This window comes from Charadrius vociferus, unplaced genomic scaffold, assembly GCF_000708025.1.
Source record: "Charadrius vociferus isolate BGI_N301 unplaced genomic scaffold, ASM70802v2 scaffold309, whole genome shotgun sequence".
Taxonomy (NCBI): Eukaryota; Metazoa; Chordata; class Aves; order Charadriiformes; family Charadriidae; genus Charadrius; species Charadrius vociferus.
Window position 1 is genome coordinate 2,803,470 of NW_009661370.1, and position 10,578 is coordinate 2,814,047.

At 35.7% G+C, this 10,578-nt stretch overlaps 1 protein-coding gene across 3 annotated transcripts in view; it reads right to left on the reverse strand.

The window, feature by feature from the left end:
• Nucleotides 1–7,421, reverse strand: part of CEP170 (centrosomal protein 170kDa) — an 81,977-nt gene extending 74,556 nt beyond the window's left edge. For all 3 annotated transcript variants that reach the window (XM_009893643.1, XM_009893642.1, XM_009893641.1), the window contains exons 1-2: nt 7,317–7,421; nt 2,225–2,314 (exon numbers count right to left, since the gene is read on the reverse strand). In XM_009893643.1, coding sequence (XP_009891945.1) covers nt 2,225–2,314; nt 7,317–7,421 — 195 coding nt within the window. The remainder of the gene's footprint in view (nt 1–2,224; nt 2,315–7,316) is intronic.
• Between the last annotated feature and the right edge of the window lie 3,157 nt (nt 7,422–10,578).

Below are 10,578 nucleotides of genomic sequence, written 5' to 3' on the forward strand. Positions count from 1 at the left end.
GCAGGAATGACCAGGAGGAATCATGATGGCAATAAAATGGAAATAAAACTTTATTTTGGAAAGAAGACTTTTACATAGTGTAATTCTGATTAAAATTTACTTTTGTTTTATTTTCAAATGCAGATGTACAAAGTCTGGGATGAAGACTGCTGTAACCTTTTAACTGAACTGAGTGTAAATCAACCATACGGATAAGAATATTCAGGCATTAGGGTATCAGGTGCAGTCACAGTTCATCTCGTGAAAGTATTTGGGACTCATAAAACTCATAAGAAAAGCCCTATATATCGCTAGTAGCCATCTCCCCTTAAACTTTGAATTATCTTGAGTGGTTAAACTGCATTGACACCAGGAATGGAGCAGTTCTGTATACTAAGAAAAGTATACATCTTTTCTCCAAAGGAATGGAACTAACTGAGCAGGAGCAAAATAAATGTTTGTTCTTGATGAAGTACGTAAAATAAGAACTGGTAGCAGCTGATGAAGCACTAAAAGAGCACTAAAAGAGGGATGAGGTGTTCTCAGTGGAAATAATAGCTAGACTAAAAGAATTATTGTCTAGTTAGTACTTCAACGTACAGTACAGAGGCATTGCGTATATTGTTCTGCCACACAATTTGGCTTAAGTACAGTGTTAAAAAATTACACATTTCCTGTTTTGACCTGAAAGCAGGTAGGTAGAGGTATGCAAGAAAAGCACAGTTGGAAAGAAATAGTAAAGGAAGCACTGAGCAGACAAAGAGCAAGGACTGAACTCCTAAGACTTCTTAATATTCCCTGTCCTAAAACTGGGAAGAAAGAGTTCCTTTGATGTCTCTGGGTAAACAGCTATAGAGCAACTGACACCTCAAACTTGAGAATGAACCAGATTAAGCGAAGCAAATAACTGAAAGCTCTTTATCGGAGAAAAAGAAAGGAGGAGAATGAAGGCTTTTAAACATATTATTACTAAATTCAAGTCGGTGACAAGGCAAGGAAAATCTGAAAATATGACTATAGATTAAAGGAGTAACAGAATTAGGGAATAAAATCAAGTGGCTCAGCAAAAAATTACTATGCAACGAATTAATTTTTGATCACTGCCTTGAAACAGTGCATTGACTTTCAAAATACAGAGGTATATTAAATATTTAAGGAACAAAAGTTCTTATATGGCTACAACTGTACAAAGGAAATAACCCTTCAGGTTATACCGGTTTCATATGGAGTTGAGACTCTGACTCTTTGGAAGGCTCACTTAGTTACCTTAAAATACAGAAAAGCTAATAGAGACAGACTAACAGGGTTTTTATTTTGAAATACACTTCAAGATCAAAGACCAAAACTTAAATCAATGCTAACTGGTAGAAGCTTGAGATTTCTTCCTCAGCTGCTTTTTTTTTTTTTCTTTTTTTTTTTTTTTTTAACATTTGACAATGCTTATTTGAATTAATATTTAGAAAGCTGCTGGTAGTGAATAGCTATCACAGGTGAACTCACAATTTTATTCAGTACGTATTCATGACACAGCCAAACATTTAAAGCAATATAATGCAACAACCATAACTAGTGTGTATAAACAGCTCATAAAGAAGTATCTAAAGGGCTACAAAAATATGACGTTTTTAGTAACTGATTACAAAAATTTAAAAAGGTGAAGCTTACCTAGAATATTGTATATGCAATCCCTAGAAAAGCCTTAAAACGTAAAATGACGTATGTAACTTTATTTTGCTCATAACTATATATTTTCCCTATATTAGTTTGTAGTAACTGGACATTTACACATTATTCATAGACCTTTTGACACAAAGGATACTGAAAAACTAAATGCAAATATAGAATAAGTTAAATAGGCTTACATACAATGTGGTTATTGCACACTTAATTTTTTTCACATATGAAGTACAGTTTAACATTCTTTTCTGTATGAAGAAAGAGAAAAAAAGGAATAGCACATGAAATAAAAATCCATTTCTTAACCAGACATATTAGTCTGAAAAGTCTCTTTTTTTCAATAGAATCAAGCTTTTCTTTTTCTTCCTCTATTTCTGAAATACAGAGGAGTAACATATGCCTTTTTATTCTTTGGAGTTTTTTCCGATTCCCAAGATCCTTTTATTAATGGAATTTATCGCAGCCCTTGAAATAATGTTAAGTCATACTCTCCTTGCTCCAAAAAAACCCAAAGCAAACAAACACACAAAGGACTATGGGGAGCTATCCATTTCTGATGTTAACTTACCCCATTCAAGCTGCCCAGATCCTTCACCAAGTGTTCATCCGTAGAGGCATCATAGTTAAGTACAGCATGTTGCTTGTCCACACTTCGTGACTAAAATAGATATATATAACAAAACAAAGGTAAGGTATTTCAAAACCAGATCAAGATAGGATTTATTGCTATTTCTTAGAGTACCGTGATTATTTTCTTTCTACATAGCATATTTCTTCAAATAGTACAAAAAAAAATTAGTCCAACATATGAAAACTCTCAATCTCTAACCATACCCAACTCTAGCCCTAGATGCCCACAGCAGAACCCTAAAATTAACTCAGAATAATTATTTTCTTAATGTTTCCCCAATGTGATTATGTCAGATCCAGCCATAGCTTATCATAGTTTCACTGATGTTTAATCTAACATCATCAATTGCACCTTTATTTCTCCCTCTCTCCTTAACTACATGCATCTTTCAAAATATGAATACGATTCTATGCTGTTCTTGTTCTCTCTGAACCATACTATTTCCTGTCATGCATCAGTAAATCTTCCATTGTGTTGCCTTGGATATTTACCTAGTATACAAGCATTAAAATTGTTTCTCCGTGATCTCAATTTCCTAAACAAATTAGATATGGCCTCTTCACTAAATGTCTGTGTGCTTCCTGAATTACTACCCCCATCAGTTCTGCCTCTTTCTTTTATCAGGCCTTCCTTATGCACGTCAGCATCTATTCAATTAATTCTTTACTTCACATCCAAATGTCAACCCATAGCTCATGAACAGCCCTTGCTACTATTTTCTCTGAGAACATAACCTCCCTAACAGCTAAGTCCCTCTTTTAGCACTTGCCCATGGCCAAATGTTTGCAGCCTGAGGTGCTGACTTCAAGCGAGGAAGAGGTGGAGCTGGATGTATGCTTCCTTCACATATGAACATGGTCAGCACCTTGACATGTAGAAGATTTCCCAACTGGATAGAGCCCACAGCTCATCTTCCCCAGCTATGCCCTCAGTCTGTTTTCTGGCAATTCTGCTAGTGCAGTGTCTCGACGTGATCGCATAGTAGCAAATTTCTTCCAACAGTATTTCTTCCAGTTTCAGGTTTGCATCTTCTAGCCTTGCTACTCAACTCATTGTTCAGGATTATATAGAACTGAGAATGGCAAATTTCTGCCCAAGACTTCTGTGCTTATTTTTGTACCAGCACCTGCAGTCTGCCAGTTCTAGGAGCCCCAGGTTATCAGTGCATTAGCCAGTTCAAGGCATCAGACTATGCAATCATAATTCCTAAGAAAATGCTTTCTCTTCTCAGTATGCCACATTTATCATCTTGTCCCTTCTTGATTTCTCGAGACTTAATAATATTATTTTCCTTCCTTCTTTTCATTTACTTCCTTATTCTTCCTTTCCATGTCATCTTTTGACTGCTTTATTTCTCCTCAAAGAAGTGAAATCAATCCTCTTCTGCTCATACTTACTATGTTATTTTTAGACTTATCATTTGACCCAATTTGCTCTGCAGTCTTGAGGGACTGGGATATAAAAGGGGAGGCGAGAATTAAGGAAGAGACAGACAACTGAACAACAAGGTCCATGCCAATAAAAGCTGCACTAGTATACTAAATCAGTTCAGTGTTCTTAATGGTAGATGAAGCTATACTAGTACAGCTAATTTTCTACTGACTTAGTAACCTTTCTTCAAGTGAAAACAAGCTATCCCAGTAAAATCAATTTCACTGATGTAGGTGTTCTGCTGACCCTATGACATCAAGCAGAGATCACACCTTTCCACACTCAAGTGATGCAGCTATGCAAGCACAAGAATTACCCTATCTTTACCTAGGTTATGGGAAAAATTTCTGAACTTCTTTCAATTATGTTATTCAAATAAAAATTGTATTAGTAATCAATTGTTTTATTATCTTGATGTGCTACGTCCTATTAAAAATAAGTTAAAATGGAAATGACCCAGAAGATCCTTAAAGCTTCATGGTATTTTGTCACATCTTCCGAAATGGTAAGAATGAGTACTCAAGTCTGTGACTTTTAGAGAACGACCTGAAATTCTGCAGAACATTAAGGTTCTCCTCAGGCTCAGATTACTTGCATATAATTGGACATTTTTTTATTGCAGACAATCTTTACAGGTGCAAAGATTGTGCAAATCTTTCAAATGCCAGTTTTCCTGCTGATTTCTTATTGCAGCCTTCCATTCAAATTTAAGTACTGTCAAAGTTACTTTTTGTAAGACTGTGGTGCCCCGGCTGGCAGCTAAGCACCACACAGCGGCTCATTCACACCCCTCTGCCCCAGTGGGATGGGGAGGAGAACAGGAAGAGCAAAAGCAAAAAAACTCATGGGTCAAGTTAACGATAGTTTAAGTAGCAAAGGAAAGAGGAAGAAGAAAGAAGCAATAAAACAAGTGATGCAAAGGCCACCTCCCACAAGCAGATCAATGCCTAGCCAGTCTTTGAGCAGTGGTTGCCTTCCCCAAAGTCCCTTCCGTCAGCTTTACGGCTGAGCATGACATCATATTGCATGGAATATCCCTTTGGTCCACTTGGGTCAGCTGTTCTGGTTGTGTTCCCTCTCAACATCTTGTGCACCCCCAACAGTCACGTGTAAGTAGGAGGAGCAGCGTGAGAAAGAAAGAATTCCTTGAAACGATGCACACACTGTTCAGTAACAGCTAAAATATTGGTGTATTATCAACAGTGTTTTGGTCACAAATCCAAAACATAGTGCCATAAGGGCTTCTCTAACAAAAATTAATTTCATCCAGCCAGACCCAGTACAAAGTTTTACGCATGACTGCAGAAATAATAAAAAAATCACTGAAGAACTGTGCTAAGAGCTTTATGAATATAAAGAGGAAAACTCCATCCTCAGTTAAAATAAATCTGTAACTAGCATTATTTCAGACAAAGACTCTTCAATACAATTCAGACTACGAAGAAAATGTTCAGAATACAGAAATAAGAGTATTCTTCTTTGGAAATAATTTTGGTATTATGAATAATGTATAATTTTACACCTTGGAGATGATCCCCTCATCAAGATTCAAAAAGTTTTCTAAACGTAATGGTGAAAGAAGGAGAAAATGTGATATTTATCCACAAGCAGTGGATAAATCCAAGTGATGCATTGGAGCAGCTAGCTAAATACAAAGACTGCACTCTATGTTGGAGCATATTTACAAAATAACCCAGTTAAAGCAAATCTGTATTCCCAGACACAAACAAAACCTCTGTTAGAACAACAGTGGTTAGGTACAGATATGAGGTCTAATTCTATCAAGCATGCAACGGAGTTGAAATGCTTTTTAATAAGGCTTTTACAAAATGCTCTCTGTCAAGATACTATGAATAAAAGCATTACATTCCACTTGCTTTATCATGCATTGTCCACATGCTTTGCACTAAGAGAACAACCAAGTTGTCAAGAGTGGAAAGGAAGGGTCTACACAAAGAGCTATACATACAGAACAAGAACACATTATTAGCTTCTCTTTTGGTGAGTTCCTCCCCCTTCAGCAGCATGTGGTGTTACAGTCATGCTGGCATGTAGACCTAACATGACAGCAGGCTAAAGAGAATATTTTTGAAAATCACCAGGTCCCTTAATTCTTTTTGCTACCACTGAAGTCAATACACAACAAATAACATTTGTAAATGACTGGAACCTATTCAAAATATTAATCAAAGAGGCAGCTACTTTTGAAGGTGATCATGACTGAAGTTTTGTAACAAAATAATAAATGCTTGAGTATTCAGCTGCACTCTAAGGACTGATCAACCATGGGCAGGAGATGGCATAGGGGAGAGAGAAGGAAGAAAAGGTTCCCTTATTCAGAGACAACCACTCATTACAACAAGCTAGTGGTAAAACAAAAGCATTTTTTGATTACGATCTTCTGAGGAGGAACCAATGGGGTGGGGTTTTTTGATTGCTTTTTTTTTTGGTTTTGGGTGCTGGAGTTTTTTTGTGTGTGTTTGTTGTTTTGTTCGGGGTTTTTTAATATGGCCTTTATAAATCACCATGACATCACACTGTCTGTCTTTAAAGAAAAATTAAGAGTATTTTCAACTACTTTCTAACAGGGTCAAATTATTTCCATCACCATTAAAATCTTTGGATGCCTTTTGAGGTTGAGAGCCAAATGTAGTTTACTAGAGATATTACATTCTGAGTAACACAAAAAAAAAATAGATTTCTAGGCACTTCATTTGCAAATGAGATTCTAATTTGGCCATTAATGGCTGCACACACACTCTTGGGAACAAAAGATCCAAACCAAATTATTTTATTGAATGATATGAAGGGTTGAGAATATTAGTTTTGAAGTTCAATCCTCTTAAGAGTTCTGCTGTAACCAAAGGCAAGAATCCAAGAAGAAACTCCCCAAATATTACCATTAACCATTCAAAAATACATATACTACAAAGAAGCAGTCAGAAGACTACAGCTTTGATAGAACAAAGTGCATGAAATATAGCTACATAACAATACAGTTACACACCTCTAAGAGTTTCACATAGTGATCCTGAAAGTTGAGGAAGTTGCTGAAGTATCAAACTATTTTGACTAAGACTTGTATTTTTACAGTTCCACTGAAACCATTACTGAGACTGAGTCATTCAGCTTCCTTAGAGACAGAGCAATACTCCCTCTCCACTAACTTCATTTGCCTTCGTACCACATGATCAGGACATGGGGATAGAGTTACATCAAATCACATGACTAAATTAGATTACGAGTTGCAGAAAAAAGAAAGCTCTTTTCAAAAGCATCCAGTGCACTTAGCGTTATCACATTTTATGGAGCATACAGTCTACTTACTTTACTGATCATGCAATGCAAAATTTATTTCATCTTCTATTCTTGCATTCTGTATGTGATTTAGATGAAGAAAATGTGATGCTCTGCACTTTTACAGTAACTGTATGGTTGATGGCAATATATTTAAGCTAACTTCTCCCATGACCACAAAAGTTTAATCAAAACAATAGCTCCCCCAACATCTGGGGAATTTAATTTTTAGAAGGAATATAAAACTGGTGCATTAAGTTCACGATCTGAGCAGTTGCACATGTAAGGCTGATGCAATTACCTGTAACATCAGCTCACAGTCATCTCTTCCAACAAAAATCATTTCTCGTGGCAGCCTATGGCGGGTGCCTCCACTGCTCACCAAAAACCAGGATGTTAAGCTCATTTTCTGCTTAGCTGATAAATCCTTGGCAAAGCTACGTCATCCTGCAGCAAGAAAGAAAGACAGACAGAGAAATTCATTTTAGCTATTTTTAGCTACAGTTCCTGCTCAGCAAACACTGTGAGCAGAATACATAAAGCCTTTGAAAGTACAGCATTCTCAATAGCATGTACTGAATCTAGCAATCACAGGATGTGACAGGCTCCAGATTTACATAGTGTTAGCCTTTCTGCAACTAGGCAAATTTAATCGGAGGTAAGCTTCTTCAAAATGAACAAGCAGCTAGTTAATCCCAAAAGTCATATGTCAAGTTGTCAGAAGGCTTTTAACATTTGACTGCTTATCATCAAGATAATTGCTACATTACTGTTTCACTACCACAACCAATAAACAACGTAGCAAATGTTCACAAAATACAGACAGTAACTTGCATATGTGTCATTACATTTTCCTGAGAAAAACAACTACCTCATTTGGTTTTAAGCTCAGGTTCTCTGTACAGCACCAAAAGCTTAAATTAAAGGAAGTTTTTGCTTCTTATTTAACATTAGATTTTCTCAATAAAACTTTTATATTTTTGAAATTTAATAGTGAACATTTAGAATTGTAAACAAAGCAGAGCAAAACGAGCAATTTAAAAGTTAGTTATAAATAATAAAACTAAAAGCAGCATTCCTACAAAACCCCTTAATTTTCCAATAAACAAAATTACATACCACATACTTACACAGAAAAAAAAGAGCCACAGCTATTTAAAATGTCATAAAATACCAAAAAAAAACCCCACAAAAAACTTGAAAACTAGATAAAATCTTTTATGGAAAACTTCTTCACATAATGTGGCCTACTTGACACTGAACAAAATGTGATTAAAAGCACTCTCCAAAGTAATTAAATGGTTGATACTTTGAAAAGCCTGTAAGAAACATTCCAAAACTCTCTTTAAGAAAAAGCAAGCCAAAGCAATCATTTCATTCGTTACCACTCTGTATTCACTAAAACGGAAGCTAAAGAAAATAAAAAGCAATCAGTCTGCATTCCTCTCCGTACCAAATATCTGGCATTTCTCTTCTCCTTTATTTATATGTCATTTAGTGAAATTATGCAAAAGTAACAAATGTACTGTAAGTAGACATAAACCTGTAGCAGACGAGCATAATCTACATAATAACAGGAATGCAGCGAGGTTCTCAAAATCAAGACTAACATGTAAGAACTGAGTAAGACAACAATGCCAGCACTGCCCCACTAGGCAAACTAGAATCAAAGAGAGACACTGCAAACTCTGAAAATTTATAAAGAGGACTGAGTTCAGCCAAAATTGCATCTGAAAATGACAAACCAGACATTTACAAAACAGTAAGTAGAAAGCATACCATGGCAGGTGCTAAAATGAACCAGCAGAGCTGTCAACTCAGTTAAGAAAAAATAATGCAATTCAAATGGAAGAAATTAGACTTAATGTGCCAAAAATTTAATTAATAGAAAAGTAAATATGTATCACGTGTTCTTTTATACAGTGATACCTACAATAGGGTTGTCTTCCCACAGCTGTATCACAACACATTCTTCAGATGAAACTTACATCCACTTGATGTTCTCCAACTCAATGGGAGAAGTGATACAGCATCTCTATTACACTTTATACTTTATTCCAGAAAGTATGAAGATTACAAATTATATCTACAGTGGAATCAGCAATAACTTGCTGAAATCAAATTTAAAGACATCTTGTCACCAAATAAGTGTTTTAATAATTAAAACAGTTTATTCAGCACCTTTGAAGGAAATTAACATTTGTATTTTTAATTTAACCTAGTTTAAAACTAGAAGATAAACTAGGTCAATCAAATGACATTTTTCCATTCCTTTTAAGAAAGCAAAAGGAAGCACAAAAAACGGCCAGCCCAAGTACCAGCTTTTAACAAGTAAATTAAATGGATGTTTGACAGAAAGCATGCTGCTCAGTATCAAAGCTCCTCATTTCATTTATATTTTACTGCCTTTCAATCTCCCATCTGCTTATCATAACAACATTTACACCAGTTGGCCTTCCTGTTCTAATTGGAAAATCATATGAAAACCTCCAAGAAGATACAAACTATTTGGAAAAGTTCTTACTCAAATGTTATGCCTTAGTTTACATAGGGAGACTGACAGTAAAGGAGAAAAACTATTTTTATTTATAAACCAGACAAGTAGGTCAACAACTACTTAGCTAGGAAAAAAAAAAAACAACAACCCCCCAAACCTCCTAAAAATGATAAAGCCTGACAACAAACAGATTAAATTAAGCTATCTGAAATAGTTTTAAAAAACGTATTACACAGAACAATCATTACCACACAGCACGGCAGCACATTTGTAGTTAAAAGCCCATCACCATTTCTAGCGAACTTAGTAACTTTGTTCTTTTCAAACAGTGCTGTCTCAACTGTGACAAATCATCAACCTAGATACATATTTTATTTTCAAGTACTCTTTAGAATAAACTAATGCCTTTGATCAAAGCTATGCTGAAATTCTACATAGCAAAACTGGTTGAAAACAGAATACAGTAGCAACAGTTGCTCAATATCAGAACAAAAAAGTGCATTAAAAATTAGGTACGAAACTGCACACTTCTTAGTTATATAGACAGCATATGAACAATTACACTGCACCCTGAAAACTTCATGAAAGCTAACTATTTTTAATACACTGCTGAGCTAAGTAGTCTGGCTGTAGCATTCTGAACAACACAAGGATGAAAGACTGTTCACTGTCTAGGAGATACCAATTAAATTACTAAAGGACAGGTGCAAAATCATCAGAAGTGCTCTTTACGCAGTGTAAATTTAGGTCATGATAATTCTTGCAATGAAATTTTATAGATACTAAAAGGTTACACTTGGTTCAACAAGCAATAAACATTCATGGAAGTAAAAATCATCATGCCTATTAAATGCAATGACTCCATTTACAGCTCAGGAACTTCAGGAGTTGGGCATTCTGAGAGGCTGGGGGCGTGCTCAAGTGAGGTTTCACTGGGTATCGTCCCAGTTAATAAACTCTCTTCCTAACCTAGCCTTTGTTCATGGGGAACAGGATACTGGCCCAAATGGACCTGTCTTACTCCAGTACAGACTACACTTTTTAGATGAAGTATTTACCAAGAATA